General features: G+C 43.1%; 1 protein-coding gene across 1 annotated transcript in view; it reads right to left on the bottom strand.

The window, feature by feature from the left end:
* mdn1 (midasin AAA ATPase 1) overlaps positions 1 to 18521 on the bottom strand; it is a 43656-nt gene that overhangs the window by 1831 nt on the left and 23304 nt on the right. The window contains exons 52-99 of the mRNA XM_087779010.1: positions 18367 to 18473; positions 18170 to 18303; positions 17930 to 18096; positions 17197 to 17317; positions 16909 to 17122; positions 16339 to 16573; positions 16139 to 16262; positions 15543 to 15707; positions 15255 to 15469; positions 14798 to 15185; positions 14145 to 14257; positions 13342 to 14008; positions 13114 to 13275; positions 12481 to 12757; positions 12170 to 12408; positions 11359 to 11454; positions 11150 to 11244; positions 10951 to 11075; positions 10213 to 10365; positions 10019 to 10128; positions 9873 to 9946; positions 9630 to 9807; positions 9423 to 9567; positions 8892 to 9038; positions 8702 to 8828; positions 8518 to 8623; positions 8301 to 8416; positions 7733 to 8140; positions 7438 to 7664; positions 6438 to 6572; positions 6133 to 6323; positions 5322 to 5483; positions 5100 to 5237; positions 4885 to 5020; positions 4590 to 4765; positions 4399 to 4521; positions 4095 to 4233; positions 3312 to 3619; positions 3103 to 3246; positions 2446 to 2547; positions 2184 to 2382; positions 1952 to 2122; positions 1743 to 1894; positions 1571 to 1660; positions 1350 to 1465; positions 531 to 705; positions 392 to 465; positions 209 to 323 (exon numbers count right to left, since the gene is read on the bottom strand). Coding sequence (XP_087635136.1) covers positions 209 to 323; positions 392 to 465; positions 531 to 705; positions 1350 to 1465; positions 1571 to 1660; positions 1743 to 1894; positions 1952 to 2122; positions 2184 to 2382; positions 2446 to 2547; positions 3103 to 3246; positions 3312 to 3619; positions 4095 to 4233; positions 4399 to 4521; positions 4590 to 4765; positions 4885 to 5020; positions 5100 to 5237; positions 5322 to 5483; positions 6133 to 6323; positions 6438 to 6572; positions 7438 to 7664; positions 7733 to 8140; positions 8301 to 8416; positions 8518 to 8623; positions 8702 to 8828; positions 8892 to 9038; positions 9423 to 9567; positions 9630 to 9807; positions 9873 to 9946; positions 10019 to 10128; positions 10213 to 10365; positions 10951 to 11075; positions 11150 to 11244; positions 11359 to 11454; positions 12170 to 12408; positions 12481 to 12757; positions 13114 to 13275; positions 13342 to 14008; positions 14145 to 14257; positions 14798 to 15185; positions 15255 to 15469; positions 15543 to 15707; positions 16139 to 16262; positions 16339 to 16573; positions 16909 to 17122; positions 17197 to 17317; positions 17930 to 18096; positions 18170 to 18303; positions 18367 to 18473 — 8281 coding nt within the window. The remainder of the gene's footprint in view (positions 1 to 208; positions 324 to 391; positions 466 to 530; positions 706 to 1349; positions 1466 to 1570; positions 1661 to 1742; positions 1895 to 1951; positions 2123 to 2183; positions 2383 to 2445; positions 2548 to 3102; positions 3247 to 3311; positions 3620 to 4094; positions 4234 to 4398; positions 4522 to 4589; positions 4766 to 4884; positions 5021 to 5099; positions 5238 to 5321; positions 5484 to 6132; positions 6324 to 6437; positions 6573 to 7437; positions 7665 to 7732; positions 8141 to 8300; positions 8417 to 8517; positions 8624 to 8701; positions 8829 to 8891; positions 9039 to 9422; positions 9568 to 9629; positions 9808 to 9872; positions 9947 to 10018; positions 10129 to 10212; positions 10366 to 10950; positions 11076 to 11149; positions 11245 to 11358; positions 11455 to 12169; positions 12409 to 12480; positions 12758 to 13113; positions 13276 to 13341; positions 14009 to 14144; positions 14258 to 14797; positions 15186 to 15254; positions 15470 to 15542; positions 15708 to 16138; positions 16263 to 16338; positions 16574 to 16908; positions 17123 to 17196; positions 17318 to 17929; positions 18097 to 18169; positions 18304 to 18366; positions 18474 to 18521) is intronic.

Below are 18521 nucleotides of genomic sequence, written 5' to 3'. Positions count from 1 at the left end.
TTTTGGGGTAAAACTCGTCATAGTACACTTCCCCTGGCCGTGATTTCTATCAGTATTATTTTGGTGTGAAATTTAGTGTGTGAAGTGGTGCATGGACGTCTTCTGCTTCTGTGCTATCTTTTAAAGTCCAGACCATGTACGGCTGCTGAGCAACAGTTATTTCACAAACATATATCTTGATATCTACAGTTGACACCAGCAGACCAACCTCTGCAATCCTGGTCTTCTTCTGCTGGAACTGACACAGTCGGAGGATCCGAGCGCCCGACTCATCGTTGAACTGCTGCTGGAACGGATGCAGCAGCTGCACTTGCTCTCCAAAGCTAACAAGAGTCTAAAGTTAGTGTCGCAGACAGAAACAATGACATAAGCGGGCGTTAGAAACACGCACCTGCACACGGAGACCCGACCCGCCTCCAGCAGAGTCAGAGCAGAGATGATCACTGACAGCGACTCGAACGCCAGCTGATGAAACACAAGCACAAGAGTTATTGACCCATTATCGAACGATGCTCTTCAAAGCTCCTCACCTGTTTTGAATGGTTGTCCACCATGCTGGAGGAGTCGTCCACAGCCAGGCAGATCTGGTAGTCTCTCTTGCTGGGTTTGGTCCTTCTCAGCCAGATCTTGTCTTTGCGAAACTGACTCGCAATGTAGGGAATAACCTTCCTCATGTTCAGACGCTTGCCGGTGCGGTAGTCTCCCCTGAGGAGGACACAAATATCAAGCTTGAACAAGACAGTTTTACGCAACCATGTTCACATTAAGAAAATATCAATACACTTAAATATCACGATTATTTCTTTTCACAATAAAGTATGGATTCTATATATATATATATATATAGAATAGAAAAAAAACAACTAGTTATTTTATGGTGTATATTTCAATGAGTTGTCGATAAAATAAAACCTTTTTCGATTATTTTAAATTTAGTTAACATGCAAATATCCACAGTGTTTGTACATTTTGTGTTGCAATTCATCTTCTGGCCCCTAGATGGCATTAGTAATTAAATCCTCCGCAGCTTATTATTGTCAACTCCAGCCATTTTTAATGTTGATGTTTCATTTTGGTTTCAAAATTAATGAAAGCAGTAACGACTTCGTCAAGAGTCATGAGAGTGTTAATTCTGCAACACCAGAGTCTCGACAATCCTACAAACATATCCTTGTTACTACAGTGTCACAATACATCCTGTATCGCATACATGTATTATATCGACAGATTCTTGCTACTACATTACCCTAAGCCAGACAGACTCCAGACATGAAATAATAAAAAGATTAAAAACACGAAAACTGGGTCTTTGTGGGTCCTTCTCTTGACAAACATGTGTTGGTACTGACTTGAGCTTGGAGGCCTGCGTCGGCTCCAAGATGAGGCGGAGCTGCTCGCACAGTTGCTGGGATAGAGGTGAAGTCAGGTTCTGGTACTGGTGCCACATGGATGCTGCAGCACTCTCCTGCAGGACACACATCATCATTGTGAGCAACCAGAACTCTCACTCTTGTAAAACAAAATAAAAGCACCAAAGTAGAATGAAAGTGAATAAACGACTCAATCTCACTTCTTCTGGAGTTCCAGGCGTGAGTTTGTGCCAGGACTCCAGCTGCTGCTCCATGGCCTTCCTCATCTCCTCAGGGTCTCTCTGCAGACTCTGCACACACACACACACACACAAACAGACACATATTAGCCTGGACTCTCACACACGCCAACTCTGTGTGTAGCAAACCAACCATGGGGGCGTCCATGAGTAGTTCAGGAACAGTGTGGACGGTGGACTCTGTGCTCCTCTCGGGTCGCGGATCCTCTCCAGGAGGAGGTTGAGAGTCTTTCATCTGATCCCCCTGCTCCTGCTTCTGCACCTCCATCTCTCCAGCCTCAGAACCTGCTCATGACCAGACGGTAGGACACGACTCCTTAAGACAGCGACTAGGACTCTCACCTCTCTGAGAGCTCTTGGTGGAGTCCAGCTGCTCCGGCTTCAGCTCCTGGACCTCAGTCATCTTCACTTCCTCCTGTTCCTCAGTTTCCATGGCGATGTCTTCATCGTCCTGACTTTCATCCTGGTCCTCCTGCGGCCCGACAGTTTTCTGCTGCTGAGCACTGGCCGCATCTGAAGAAGGAAGACGTCATCTCAGGTCAGAGACCAAACATCTGGATCCTCCTGGACTCACCGTATGTCTGCGTGTCGTAGCTGCTGTCCCCCTGCTTAATGTGCTCGTACAGGTCAGACTCCTGCTGGGCCTCGCTCTGTTTGGGGTCCTGGTCCTTGTCAGAGCTGCTCTCCAGAGTCCTCAGGCGCTTGTTGATCTTCTCGTTGTAGTTTCCGGTCGAGCGTTCGTTGTCGGCCTGACCAGGTTTCCTCTTGAAGCTCTGGAGGAGAAGAAGCCGCTTGAGAAGGAAGTGCAAGCAGACGCCGTCATGAGGGAGGCTCACCTGAGTCTGCCTCTGATTCTGAGACTGGGCCGACACCCGGGCGGTCAGCTGGGTCTGGTGACCTTCAGACTGGTTGGCATCTGCTGCTCCGCTGCCATGCTCCTGAAAAAACACCTCATTGATGAAAAGTGAAAATTCACTCATTTTAATTCACTAATTTAATCTCAGCAAAGATTGTTGTTAAGGAACAAATGTGGCTTTTGACTGTTTTTGAATCGCTTATGAGGTCATGTAGAAACTAAGAATTTTACTGTGTTCTAGTGTGTGTCTGTTACTGTGTGTGATTTAGTGTGTGTGCATTGTGTTATTTATTTGTATGCATGTGTCTATGTGTGTGTGTCTGCATTATTGGGTATTTATTTCTATTATCTAGTCTCTAAATAAACAATAGGGTTATTGTTTAAGGACCTTAGTCCATCACTTTTTTTGCATGCATTGCTCCTCAAAAAAGTAAATATAATTATTTTTTTTTTTTAAATGCTTGTTTATCAGATGAAAAAGAAGTTAAATCAAATGCAGTAAATAAGATCTGCATATTAAGCTGGATTTAAAAAGTAGATTTTATACCTTTCACTCACAAAAGCCACTGTATTAAATGTGGCCCCTGAGTAAAAGTAATTTCCCACCACAGATATTTCTGCTCTTGATATACTCCACCTCTTTGCTCTTGTCCTGCTCGGACGCCTCCCCCGCCAGCTCCACTGCTGTATCACTCTGGACGTTCTGCTCTCCCGTCTGTCCGTCAGTTTCTTGCTCCTTCCTCTCGGCAGACTCAAGCTCCTCCCCTTCCTGCTCCTCTTCCTTCAGTCAGGAAAATAGGAGTTTAGCTTCTGAGTGTGGGGAACAACCGACCAGTTGATAGTCACCTTTGGCACTTCTCCTGAGTCAGGGGCTAGGACACTCTCCTCTTTACCCTCCTCTCCTTTTCTCTCCTCCTCCACTTCATCCTTCTCAGCAGACTCTTTCTCCCCCTCTGTTGTGTCTCCTCCTTTCTCCTCCTCTTCTTCCATCTCAGGCTCCTGCCCCTCAGCATTCTCCTCCCCGGGAAGTTCGGACTGTTGCTCCTCTGTTTTATCTTCTCCTTCTTCCATCCCCTCATCCTCCTCTTTGTCCTGTCCTCCATCTGCCTCCTCAGGAAGTGTGATCTTCTCGTCAATGTCAAGTGGATTCTCATCTGATGAAAAAAGAGTGAATGTTCTTTAGACATTTTGACACACATTTATGAATTAAAGCAGTGTATAATAATATAGTAATACATACAATGAAACTCGGACATGTAGTTGTGTGTGCGTGTGTGTGTATATGTTCTGGTATGTTGGTGTGTGGGAGTGTCATTGTGTGGCAGTGATTGTGTTAGTTTCTCGGTGTGTCAACCTTAGTGTGTTTATGTGCGTGTCTTTGTTTGTGTTAGTGTCACTGTATGCCTGTGCGTGTTGATGTCTAAGTGTGTATTTGTATGTCTGTTTGTGTAAGTGTCTGTTAATGTGTGTCTCTGTATCGGTGTGTGTCAGTGTTGTGATGATGTGTGTTAGTTTATCAGTGTCTATGTCTGTGTGTGTCGGGGTGTGGCTGTGTGTCTATGTATGTATGCCTGTGTCTGGGTTTGTGTTAGTGTGTCCAATTGTGGGTCTGTGTTTAAACAAACAAACCATCTTTCTCCTCCTCATTGTCACAGCCCTCGCCGTCCTGGTCCAGGTTTAGATCATCAGGAAGATCCATGGCCTCAGGTTCTGGTCTCTTGTCTTGCTGACCATGGTGAGGATCCACCTCATTCTCATCAAACTCCCTCTGGTGGACAGAAAAAATGGAGCACAGCAGCTGTTGAAGCTACACTTCTTGATCATGTGTATTTATTATATTTGGAAGAATGATATTTTCTTCTCCGTCAGACTGGTTTCTATGAACCAACAACATTTTAGTCAACTTTGTTCATCCCGATAAAACAAGCAGTACCTCATCTCCTTGTTCATTGATCTCTTTCTTCTCCTCAGTGTCCATCTGCTCATCTTTGTTCTTGTCTTTGCTTGGATCAGAAGCGTCAACGTTGTCGTCTTTGGCGACCAACTGGGACTCTCCCTGAACACGCACAGGACAGAAAGATGAGAACCATGTGGAGTCAAACAACAACCCACCAGTGACAGTACCTGATCCATGCCTTGGCCTAACTCTTCCTCCTTGTCACTGCCCCCATCCTCTTCATCATCGTCATCATCATCCCCCCACATCCTCTCATCCAGAGTGTCTGTCTGTCCTTCACCCAAATCACCCATCTTCTTGTCCAGCTCCTCCTCGTTCTCTTTATCAGACTCGTCGTCTTCATCTGAAGAGTTTTGATTGATATTATTGATCATGACACATGTTTTAATAGAGAAAGTTACAACTTTAACAAGTGGCTTGGCTGAAGGTTTTCATTGGTTTAATGATAATTCAACAAGCTACCTTTTTCCTCAGCATCTCCATCATGCATCTGTCCATCAAAGTCATCTGACATTTCAATAGCGTTGTCCTCGGCTTTGATGTTTCCCTTTTCCTGTTGCTCTTCCTTCTCTTGGCCTTCCTGGAAGGTGTCCTCCACCTGAAACACACATAGCATCAGCGTCTAGACCACAGCAGCACATTCAGAAATAGCAATCTGACTCCACTAAAGTCTCAACCTGGTCTTCATTCTCAATCTTGTCGCTGACATCTTTGACTCCCTCTCCTTCCCCGATGCCACCTCCTTCGTAGTCGTGGAACTCTGAGGCTCCTTCACCATCTCCTCCAGGCATCAGCTCCTGAGGCAGGCAGAAGCCCTGAGAAAGAAGAGAACATTTTATTTTGGACTATGGGCACGATATCTGTGATCTGATGAGTCTTTACTCCATGTGTGCACTTGCCTTTTGAGCAAGGTCAGTGAAGATGCTTGCTAGGACCGACAGCAGCTTCCCAGTGCTCCTGTGAGCTCCTAGCGTCACAGCCAGGTAGTATCGGACCAGGTCAGAGTAGATGGCCAGCAAAGGCTCCAACCTCACCAGCATCCTACAAGCCCTGTTGACCTCCTGAATGCATGCAAACATACAAGCTGGTCAAATAGAAGCCAAGAATGACAAATATATTCTATGCTAATAACGTGTTTAGACAGACAATAATATATATTTAAACACATATATTATGTGCTACGTGGTCATTGGGGGGGGGCTCCCCCCTTGTCAGAAAAGTAATCCTTTCATTAGGGAAAATGTAACAATGGAGAGATAGCTAATTTCCCACCCCCTCTTTCACTAGAGGGCTGCGGAAATGGAGTGAACATTTCCACAAAATGTATTTTGGGTTACAACTGACCATAAATACCATGTTTCTGACAAAAAAACCAAGAAAAACACATTATTGTCTCAAATATGAACAGTGCACCTTATGTATTTATTATTGTTTTACTAACTCAAATTGATGTTATGTAGAAGCTGCACTATATATAAATAAATGTTTTACTATTACTTTAGTGGCTGTGTGGCTTGGTAGATCACTAAAGTTGTAGTAAAACATTTTTACAGATTTCTGAGCCTATAATCCGGAAAATACTTACAATAATAACGTTCTTGCCTCAATGACGAAAACCCTTGAATGTCATATTTATTTGAACGTGCAGGTCTTACACAGACATAATATATCTGAGACGAGGAGCATAGGTGTTTTGAAACTTCAGCATACCTGCAGTTGCTGCGGCTCAGATGAGTCTCTGTGAGTCTTCAGGACTTTCAGGAGTTTCTCCAGTCGTCTGCTCACATCTGACAAACCCAAAGCTTCAAGCTCAGCAGTCAACTCCTCTTCCAGGAGGACAGTTAGATGTCCAGGTTTGAGAAGATCCTCTGCCTGCCCGTCCTCCTCCTCTTTAGCAGGTTCTGAACAGGAAATGTATCTTTAATAACACAGGCCTTAATGGGAAAAACATTTTCCTGGGGTTTTCACGTAACACGCTGCACTGTGAACACGCCTAAAGACTTCCTTGTTCTCACCTTCAACATCCTGTTGATTCTTTGTCTGCTGCTCTTTCTCTTTCCGCTTCACCAGTGTCTGGACAGCACAGAGAACTGTGTTGATGTTGCTCTCCAGCTCAGCAGAGAAGTCCGAGAAGAAGGAGGTTCTCTCATCTGTGGAGTGACGACAATGACTGAGTAAAAACTATTTTTACAGCTTGTCTACGTGTATACAAGAAATACATTTTTTGTTTTGGTGTAAAGATGCAGGAATTAAACCATCTCTATAATTTCTCGATATTTTAAGACTGTCACTAAAAAACTGCTTTGAATGTTTAAATTTGAAAAGATTATTATCCCATGAGCCTTTCACATGGCTATATACTCATGCACCATTGAAAGTTTATTTTAATAGAGTAGCTCCTATTATATGTACAGGAGTAAATATTGTTGCACATAATGAAAACACTTCAATTTGCAGTGATTATAAAGTCTCTTTCTGCCTACTCTGAAAGAGTCGATTCTGCATGTGTATGTTTGAACAACACTTCTGCAATCTCTTCCCTCATGAACTTTTTGTAATTGCAAACGTATTGCTGCTCAGTTTATTAACTTCTTAATGTTGTGTCTTGTTCGGTAATTATGTAGTTTGAACAATTGCAAACATTAAAAATGTCATGATGTGACACTGATAAGAAATGGAGAATTCAACTATTGAGACTTTTGCATATACATGTGAAAATCAAAAAAAAGTTCTGTACATAATATTTGACACCTATAATATTAACTATATTACCCTCATCAATAAGCAGCAACAACAGTATGGCAAAGATCTATAACGGGGGTTAAACTCAATCAAAGGGACAGAATCTTTTAGAACTCTTGATCACGGGCTTAATTTTTTATCTACCCAAATCCTTTAACAGGGAAAATCCAATTTCCATTAAATGCCTTTCCTTCTACATTAGTTTTACTGTTATTGCAAGCATCTGTATAATTGTTTACGTGTGATCTAGAAGATCTTTTTTTAGATGTTCACCTGTGTTCTCATGACTCAGCGAGAGCAGCCCAGTCTTCCAGGTGGTGAATTCAGTAACGTCGGTCTCCATCTTGGCCCGGAGGAACTGGAGGCTCTGAGCGATCGCCGGCTGACTCCCTCTGTCGCCCACACTGACGAGGGGAGCGAAGAGTCCCTCGATGCTTAGAATCTCGGCTGCTGTGGCAATCAAGTGGTCATAGGCGGAGCAACACGTGGTGAAAAAGCTCCTAGAAAAGCACAAGCAGAAGAGATGAGCCTTGTATAATGTGTGAATGCCAATCTAAGACGGGTGTACCAGTTGTGCAGCACTGTCTGTGATGTCTGCTGATTAACTCCATCCAGATCTCTCTTCATGTTCAGGCTCTGCTTCAACAAGACAGAGACACGCTGACTCAGCTGGCTCCACGCTGCGTCGCCCTTCCTCATCAAGCAACAAGGGGGCTGTCGCTGGGCCGTCAGAGGAGACATGCAACTCTGCTGAGACAACCCGCTCCCGTTGTTCTCTTGCGTCTGCTGTGATTCTTCAGGACAACACTGCAGGAGCCAGGCCAGCTGCTGCAGGAGAGTGGAGCACTCGGCTGTCAGTGCTCGTCCTCGCACTAACCAGCTGTGCAGGGAAGTCTGGGGGGGCAGTGTGCAACGGTCATCCTCTGGTTGGCTCAAGAGTTCAGTCTGGATGTCCTGCACGTTGCTGGTAAGTTTCCTACAAGTCAGGAAAAAAATGTATGATGCATTCATGGTTAATGAAGAAAAGTGGTTCATGTTAACATCAACTCTTAAAGATTGATATCCTGTAATGTTCACTTTATCTATTCAGCTTTTCTCTATTACAACCTCACAGTCCTGATGAATTGCAAACTCACCTCAGGTGGACCCACTGTTCTGTGAGCGCGGTGAGTCGCTGTCTTTGTCTCAGTAGCAGCTTGAACAGGTGAGATGAGAAACCTCGGCAACGCTCAATGTTCCCCAATCCCAACTCCTGCCACACACACAATAACAACAACAACAGCATGAATCCTGTCACTTTTTTAAAGATGAATCTGAATCAAAAGCATCAAATCAAGGTTATTTTGTACAAACTTTCACAGAGCTCTGGAGGGCCGTCTGCAGTACTGTCCTCCGGGACCATGAACGATAGAAGTACTTCTGACATCCATCCCATGCCGCCAACATTTCTGTCATCAACCTGCAACATTTAACTACAGTTATAAGATTGAAACTTTAAACCTCGGTTATTAACGTGCAACATCAACATATTACTAACAAGCTTTCTTTCGGCTTCTGGTTCCTGACCACAGACACAGCAGTGGTCATCTCAAGAGGCTGCATACACAAGGCTGTCGCTGGCTGAGCAGTTCTGTTCCAGGTCAAACCTTTGCGGTACGAGAGACCTGCAAACAACACATGAAAAGTGTAAGAACAAGTTCTGCATGAGCAGAAGATGTTGACCTCACCTATGTTTGACAGCATCTTGAACAGATCAGAGAGAGCTCTCTGCTTCTGCTGAAGGATGTGCTTGACTTCGGACTTCTGCTTCTCCTTCTCTGCATTCACGTCAAAGGTTAGAGCCTGCAGGTTCTGCAGATGACTGATGACCTCGCCTGGTGGTAGAAGAGAAGGACAATGTCATTGTTCTTAAATCTGGATAAAATAAGTCAGATATTTGTTAGTTGTTTGGGAAACTTAATAAGAAACGATCAAGCTTAAAAGGAACAAAAAATGATCTTAACCTTTAAGGTTGTTGCAAAACCTTTGTCTTAGAAAAAACACTATATTACATTTTTCTTCCTATAGAGTTGAGTTATTAAAGCTTAAATCCAAAGAAGCAACTGCAGTAATTGTGCATTCATTTGGCTTCAACTTCCTCTGATGAATTGTTTAATTGTCATGGTCTTTAATTTTTTATTTAAAGTGTCTTTCCATAACAAAGTCATCTCTTCTATGAATAAAATTTTCACAACTCGACCAACTGTATGGTCTCATACCAGTGAAACAGTCCAGATCTTCAGCCAGCTCTGGAGCAGGATGTTTCTTCTGCAGATTGACACACATCCTCCTCATCTTTTTGGTCAGTACTGGGAGACGTCCCTGTAGAGATGAAGGATCTACTCCTTCTTGTGGATCTTCGATCTGAAAAGTATCATATTTGGTGATTTGCTCGGGTTCTTCTCATCGGCATACCACAGGCTTACATCCAAGTCCTTGCCAGGCAGAGCGGACTTTAAAGCCTGGTGAACCCGCTGGAGTGGACTCTGGTCAGTGCTCACATCTACAGTATCCAGGCCGACACTTGCACCGTGTTCAACCAGTGCTGGCATACATGGGCCATTCAGAGCCTGTTCAAACTTCTTGACAAACTTGAACAAAGTCCTGTTAAGACGGTCAGCATGTTAGACAGATAAATATACCGAGTGACATGAGTGATAACCACATACCGGTGAGTCTTCTCCACTGACTGTTTGATTGACCAGAAACTGACATCGTTCCACTTGGAGATCTTAACAAAGTCCTGGCACAACACAAAGCATCACAGACGCAGTCACAAACAAGTTCTGGATGGACACAGAGCTTTAATTTTCACCTTCAGCTCCTTCTCAATCGGCTGTCTCAGCTGGACGACTTTGCTCTGGATGGAGTCGGAGAACTGGCTGTAGTACTTGTGCAGATTCCAAAGGATACTGGACAGAGACTCTGTTCGAGACAATGTAGTCCATGTTAGATACGGACAAGTTGAATAAACCTGCTGCTTGAGTTAAGTGTGTAGAGATGGCTCACCTTGACCAGGCTGCTTGGACAGCAGCAGGAGGTGGCAGTGGAAGGTCAGAAGCATGTTCAGTCGGGTGTGGAACTCGCCCAGGGTGGAGCCTTCTATGAAGGCCTGCAGTGTGGAAGACACAGAGGACAGGGACCGAGTCTCTTTGTCCTCTCCTGGAGAGAGAAATTAATTGTAAATACAAGCCAAACACAGTTTATAATGCACAACCTCTTTCACTCCATATGTGGTACAATGTGCAAAATATTATTATATTATATTTGTATTGAACTTTAAGATTTTTTGCAGAAAAAAAAGACAATGAACTAATATTTGTATAATCCATTCTTCTAAATTAGCAAAATCAAATTAGCAACATTTAGGAATATATGGCAAGAGGAGGTTATAAAAACTGATTCGAGTTCTAGATTATTGATGCTCTCATTGATTGGCGGAAACACTCGGAGTCTTTTTATGACACTTTTTCTTTCTTTCTTTTTTTACTGAATTTGCTCGCAACTGTTCCTGTTCGTATCTTGCCTGTCTTTTCCATTTGGTCTACCTGGGCTTTCCCAACATTTTAAAATTCAGATCAGGGGTGGTTATTCATGCTTACCACACTTATTCTTCATCTGAAAGAAAATAACTTTGACATCTTCCTTTACTGTGAACCTATATCTTAGTTTGCTATGGTATAACTATAACATACACAACATCACACCTTAAACTTATATACGTCTAGATGAAGAAAAAGCTATAACCTGTGTCAGAGTCAGTCCTCTGGTCCTGCAGAAATCCCTCCAGCAGCTGGTAGATGGAGAACCAGTGCCGGGTGGACTTCTCAGTGTGACGTTTCACTGCGTTGTCCAGGCTACAGGACCAGCAGCTACAAGAATAAGATGTACACCAATGTGAGTGAAGATAGGATGTTGGCTTCTCAGTCACTGAAATGTCTCTTACTTCAGCTCCAGTTTGCGATACTGGATGATGAGCTGGGTCACAGGCTCCAGGTGTTTCTGCAACGACACGGCACGGCTGGCGTTGTTCTCCCAGTCCTTGAGGAAGCAGCATGAATAGGAGACAGGGTTTAAAAAACATGTTAAGTCAACTAAATGGTGTCATGACCTTCATAAATAGATGCATTAATGTATCGGAATTAAATAACTCACCTGCGCTTTACTTAGGAGGATCTCCAGTCCATAAAGGAACCTTGCCAGTGGACTGGCCAGGCTGAAGTCCATGATCCTCTCAATGACCACAGTCAGCTGGAAGAACACATGTGAGAAGGACCATCACAATTTGGGTTGAAATGAGCATTTTTTTTTTTAAGCTCGTGTTTTGTTAAAGAGGAATACAGAACTGTTAAGATAACTTTGTCACCATTAAACATTTTCCCCACATCTCATGACATAACCACCACTTTATTAATATATATTGACTTGGACTAATCCGTTTAAGATAAAACTTGGCAGCTGCATGTTAATGTTTCTTTGGTTCTAATCACTGTCAAATTGCTGTTTTAAAGGATCTGTTTGCAGGGTGGAATCTTTTGACGTGGATAATTGTTGGATTTTAAAGTAGACAACAAAACATTCTGCTTTAGGAGCTATTATAAACACATTGTGACGGTTTTATATAATTTAAACACATGTCTACGGATGCTAACTAAAGACATAATGTGGGGGGAGGGAGGACAGTAAAACAGTAAACATTTCAAAAGTAATGATCATGGCTATGGAAATGTATTTTTTGAAGTTTATGATTAAAAATGAATTTTATAGCAATGCATATCGTGTAATAATACATTAATTATTATTTATCAGTCATATATTTGTTAATATACTTTTTTTTACCATTAAACTGTCCTCCTAATCTTTGACCTGTTTAACTACAAAAGGTTCCTGTAAACATGTGTTAATGTTTGAATAAAAAAAGGGCTACTAAGACAGAGATGGACAGGAAAATTGGTGTTCAACAGACCTGCAAAAGAGCAGGGTGCTCAGGCCAATCATCCAGTCTCTGCTTGACACCGCTGTTGAGCTGCTCCAGGACAGGCAGAGAGAGCCGTGCTTGGCTCATGTTGGGCTGCAGGTAGAAGTCATAAGGACCTTCTGAGGTGACTGTGAGTTCTTCAGAACCATCTGAACCCAACACGGTGTTCTGAACGAGAGTGGAAAGCAGCAAACCCGTGGATACCAACTTCTGGTCTAGTTCTGCATCTGTTAGAGCCACAAAGGAAAAGACTCTTACACACAATTATAATGAAGAGGCATGTTGACATTGAGACTGACCTGCCAGGTAATAGAAGCGTGTCATAACAGGAGCAGCGATCTGATAAGACAAGGACAGAGCAGTGATGTAATCCCTGCTGTGATGAGCAGGTGTTTGGCTCTGGTGCCACAGTGACTGAGCGTGTCCTTGGCAGAGTCGTTGATGGATGTTGACCACAATACAGAGAGCAGCAGGAGACAAGAAGGCAACATCACTGGACTCATCCAGTGCGTCATTGTCTTCGAGTGATTGTGATGGAGCCTCAAGAGAAGGTTCGGACGTGATGTCGTCAAAGTCCTGGAGGCACACGAATAGTTTAATGTTCAGGCTCAGTCTGGTGACTAGAGGCACATTTTGATGATAATTAAATACACTGAATTCAAGAGGCAGAAACACTGTGATGTTTTAAAGATTACTAGATTTCTAACTGGATATAATCATAGGTTAGCAGAATGTATTAACTTCTTGATAAATATATTCTCATTTGAACAAACTTTATTGGAAAATGTTCAAAATTCTCAGGGGTTTATCAAATTGAAGTGTACAAAAGTCAAACTAATTTGGAGAATGTGACATGTTTTAAGTTCAAATGAATAAATGGTCAACTGTGAACAGGCGTAGCTGACAGCTTTGGTTATATCTTTCCCTGATACCTTGTTAAACAGAGGAAACTGGCGTTTGAAGTCTTGTTCCTCCTGCTCATCCTCAGTCAGTCCAGAGCCATGAAGTATGCTGCGTTTGCGGTACACACTGGCATCCTGCTGCTCTTTCTCCCTCAGCTTTCTCTCCTGCTCGTCCCATTCATTCACTAGAACCTACGAGGTGACAATTCAAACATTAATAGAACAGAAGTTCATAATAGTTGCTCACCGAGCACTCACCTTGCAGATGTGCCTGAAAAGGTCTTGTGCCTGCTCACTGAACTCCCCTGTGGTCAGCGTGTGGCACTGCAGGTAGAGCAGAGCATTGAGGAGCAGAGTGGAGGTCTGAGGAATCACCTTCGGGAGATCTGGCTGAGGCAGCAGCTTCCCCAGGTGAAGCAGTACTTGGACACACTCTTTGGAGCACAAGAAGTCCGCCTGGACCAGGTGGGACTGCAGGCCCGTGGTCATGGTCGGGAAGGAAAGCAGGCAGGACAGGAGCTTGGCTAGACCTGGCACTGGAGTGAGAGTTGAAGCAACCTGTGAGGCCACCAGCCTCATGCCGTGGCGTAGCTGCCGTATCCCGGTCTCTATTGGCCCGACCACATCGGGATACATGGGAAAGTCGTCTAGCAGACGCTGACAAAAGCGCTGCTGAGAGTTCTGCCACACTGACTCCTCTTTTAGCAGTCCCCGGATGGACCTGACTTTGGTAGAGGGGCCATGAAGAGCCTTCAGAAGGTTCGAGAGCAGGCCCTCCACCGCTGAGGCCTTGCCGATTGAGCTGAGGTAGTGCTGGATCTCCTGGTACAGACGTTCATACTGAGGCTGGTTTGGGCGACAGGCCTGCTTCCTTGTCAGTTCCAGAATCTGTTCCTTGACCTGCTGCGTACGTATCCACAGATACCTGCATCAAGAGTGAAACACAACGGACTAGTGCCTCAGTTTAACTCCACTTAATTACATGGAGAATATTGGATCAGGATTTCAGTTGCATGAGCGAAAGGACCAAAATTAATGAAATGGAGAGTTTTTATGCTGACCTGATGCGAGGGTGCTGTAAACCATCGGTGGTGCTACTCTCTTCCAGTTCTGCTCCAGTCATCAGCTGAGAGCAAAGACTTCGCCCATTCCATTCGTCCGTCAGCAGGGCCAGCTAACAATGATTAGAGAAACATGCAGTCATTGTTATACAAATAATAGTAAAGAAAAAAACATTATGAACGTCTAAAAAACAACAACAACATTTGTCCAGTTAATGTAAAATATGATTACTCGTACTACCACTACTGTTACAGCAGGAGTCCGAACAGAGTCTAGTTTGTTGAGGTTTCTGTCTGTTAGAAGCAAGTTTTTCCTCGCCACCGTCATTCCTTGTGATTCCCTGTGACCCGTTTTTCCTCTCCTCCTATATTATTATATATATATAATAGTAATATATATACAAGTTATTTAACTGAAATATGAATTGAGATAACTCTGTTATGAGTTGACGCTTTATATTAAAATTATTTTAATAATTTGAGGTGTTATGACCTTGTATCTCGTGATTTCTGTTCATCTGTATTGGGAATTTCAGGAGAAAACAACACTAGATGGAACATTTATACTAGTCCAACAATCCTCATTACTTCTTAGGTGTTCATACATCTTTCATTCATACTTTTTTCCTCAAAATGTATTTACAGCGACCAACCTCTTGCTGGGCATAGCCAAGTTTGTAGGCCCGCTTCACAGCGGGGTCAAAGATGGTCTGAGGGGTCCACACTTTCATCTGCAGTAGACCCATGTTGACCCAGAAGACACCAGAGCGGACGAGTGTGTTACTGGCCTGGACTTTGCTTTGGACATGCTGCTCAATGCACTCCACACAGGCATCCACAAAACCGTAAGGGAGTAGGTTGGGTGGAAGAAGTTCCTTCAGGAGTTTCTGAATCTCCTCTGCAGCGATCAGGGAGTCTGGGCCCTCCAGAACGCTCTTGCAGGTTTCCATGTAGCCTTCCTGCAAGCTGTGTGGCAGCAGCTCCGCCAAACTTTGCAGTTGGCGATGCAACACGGCACCCTGAAGTCGCAGGTCTGTTCCACTGTGAAGAAACAGTCATCACTGAAACTGAAACCAAGTTAAGAAGTTATTAAGTGCTTCTTCTCTATACCTGAACTCAGCCAGAGCAGGGAACGACAAGTTCTCCCATAGCACAGTTGAAACTTCCTGCAGCTGCTGGACTCTCTCCTTCCATTCACCCAGATTCACATGGGAAATGGACAGAAGGGCATCACTGGTTGGTTCCCAACAACCTCCACCTTCACTGTTGCTGAGCACTCCTAGCATGCAACGTGTCCACACAGCTTTACTCAGCAGAGCGGGGCCCTAGAATACACACATACATTTAGATATTTGACGAATGTAATCTTTGGTCAAGTATGATTTTCCTTTTCAATACCATGCTCTCTGCCCCTGATTTAGATTTCATAGCTGGCTTGACGTCAGTGTTAAATGGGTTCCATCTGAGCCACAAGTCAGGGTCTGATGTCACACTGCTGGTCCACAACGCATTCAGGGCTTCTGACAGAAGGTCACACCACACAAACTGCAACTCTTCTGTGGGCTGAAACACACAATTTTATGATAAGTCAATGCATTCAAATAAAATTCAATATTTAAAATATATATATTAAAATATTTATACTACAAGTGTCAAACGTAAAGCCTGGAAGCCAAATCAGGCCCATCAAGTCATTTTATGTTTATTTATACAGATGATCAAAGTAGATGAATGTTTATAATGATATCGTCACATCTAAAAGATGCTGGTGTTTAAGATAAGACAATAGATTTGTTGGTTAAAAGTGGACAAACACACAGATGATTAAGATAAAGTGAGCCAAAAGTATCCAAATCATACTTCTTGTTAGCTAAATAAAAATGTTTTTTTCTCAAAACTAAGGCTGCTAAACTAATGTGTCCTGTTGATTTAAATAATATATGTCAGTGTAATCATATAAGACATCAAAATCAAAGATGAAAACTCATCCTCACCTGCTCACTATGGAGCATGAACCAGAGCGGCTGGAGTTGACTAACGTTCATGGTTGTAGATTGCAGACAGAAGCGGAGATGTCGAGACAGCTCCTGTCGCAGACCATCTACAGCCTCGCTGCCACTGCAGGATAATGAGGAGTTACAGGTGAAAAAACTGCATTTGCTAATGTGTCTCTGAATAGAACAAGATGTTTCACCGTGGAGACAGGGACAGCTGAAGCAGGTCAGTGCTGAGGCGTAGATGGTTAAGAACAGCCACCCCTTCCATAAGGGGCCAGAGCTTGGCTTTGCGGTTGAGTTGAAGCAGCTTCTCTCTGGTCAGGTGAACCCTGTCTTCATCACTATCAGATGAGGGGCCTCTCTGCATGAGCCCCATGGTAGACATCCGACTTTGTTGTTTCTCAACAAGGGACAACAATCGCTCCAACAATCCTGACCCACCAAAAGAAAGAAACATCAAACCATCACTATTAAGTATTGAAGAAACAAAATGTTAATTTGGACATTAGTATTATTTTTTGTAATACTGTTTGTTTAATTACAGTCATGACTCGTGCAGTAAAACTACTTTTTGTAGATTTTCACTACTACTTTGAGATTATGTTAGTGTCACATGATCACCAAACTTTTTACAAGAAGACAAAACCAGAAACGTTCTCTTCATTTTATTTAATAAACAAAATAAAGTGTACATGCTGTATTTGGCAACGGTGAAGGTATGCAGTTTTGCAGTTAAACTAAAGAAGAGGATGAAACAAAACACTCACCAGTCATCAGTGGATCCAGCTGGTTGTTTGCCAGTAGTACCAGACCCAGAGCCTCCAGTAGACCCTCCTTGGCATCAGCTCCAAGCCCAGCACTCTGAAGACGAACCAATTCCTGATTCCAGGAACTGTCAGTGGGATCCAACCTCAACCCCTTCACATCGAGAGCTTTGCTCATGATTTTGAGTTGAGAGGCACACTCAGCCACTGACGCAACCTTCAGATAATAAAGACAACAGGATTGTTTAAAAGATTTGGTGGAATCTTGTAGGCGAGTAGAGTGAATCCAACCTTGAATGGCAGGGCTTTCCCCAATGTTTTCTGAATGCTTTTCAGAGCTGTGACCAAACAAACTGGAGTAGACAGGACGGTCTGGATGGCGGATGAAACAGCCTGCAGCTCTTGGAAACCTCTGTACGGGATTAAGTAGCAAATATAGGCGCAGTTAATTATTTTTTTTAAATACTGTGTGCCCAATGTTTTGCAGGGTCAAATATCTTGATCGCATCACACTTAATTTGCTAAAAGATAAATGTTGCTTTATACGTTTATATTTACTTTTTATCAGCAAGTTTTGTACCTTTTTACAATACCTGTGATGATAAATAAATAAAATGGCGAAACAAGCGCTTAGCTTCACACTAGCATTGCATAATTGAGTGTAAATGTGTACAGTACAAGTTAAAAAATGGGTAACATTTCAGTTTACGAGTGCAACTACTGTACCAGTAATATATATTATATATTATATATATATTTATATAAAACAAAAAAAAAACATTGTTTATTGTACTGTGGTGTTGTGGAAATACAATGCAAAATAAAATGTAAGTAAGTGTTTTGTAGACTAAAGTAAGCTCTAGTGACACATTAAGGTGATAATTAACATGGCTCTCCGAGATAAACATGACATGAATATACTTGACTCGAGCTTTTGAGAGTTGACTTGAGATAATGAGAGTAGTGGTAGACCATGAAACCAAGATTGGTACAGAGAATACTTGGAAAGAGTTAAGATTCATACTCAAAGTCAACGGCAGCATCTCCCAGAAGCAGTTGTGGCAGTCGAAAGATGAGGTGCTTCTGAACCCACTGCCAGTGAAGAGACAACACTGACACACCTTGAGAGTCAGCCGACAATACGCAGCTCACATCCCAGAAACGGTCACGCCACTGAAGCAGTGTTAGAATCTGTATACAAACAGCTTAGTGAGACAGACACAGACGGTTATAGGAAGGTAGCAGGGGATACAAAAAATAGAACCTCAAACATGATGTGGTCAGAGATGTAAGGTAATCCATTCTCCACGGCCAGGAGCATGAAGCCATCCCACAAGTCGAAAAACGTGCACAGGTGAATGAGAACCGGGTGAGGAAGGTGGCCAACATCCACTGTCCCTGCAAGTAAAAAGAAAGATCAGAAGGTTGTTCCACGTTTGTGAAACAACATTTTGAACGTACCTTTGCTGAAGGCAGTGGCTATTCTTAAGAGAGAACTGGAGGGAGACTTGTTCACAGTATAGGAGCAGACAGCTGACTTCTCTTCTCTGTCCATCATCAGAGTGATCCTACAGAGGAGCAGACACCATATTTAATATTTAATATAACAGTTTGTC

This window comes from Callionymus lyra, chromosome 17, assembly GCF_982586985.1.
Source record: "Callionymus lyra chromosome 17, fCalLyr1.hap1.1, whole genome shotgun sequence".
Classification (NCBI taxonomy): domain Eukaryota; kingdom Metazoa; phylum Chordata; class Actinopteri; order Syngnathiformes; family Callionymidae; genus Callionymus; species Callionymus lyra.
This window is presented reverse-complemented; position numbering and strand designations above follow the sequence as displayed.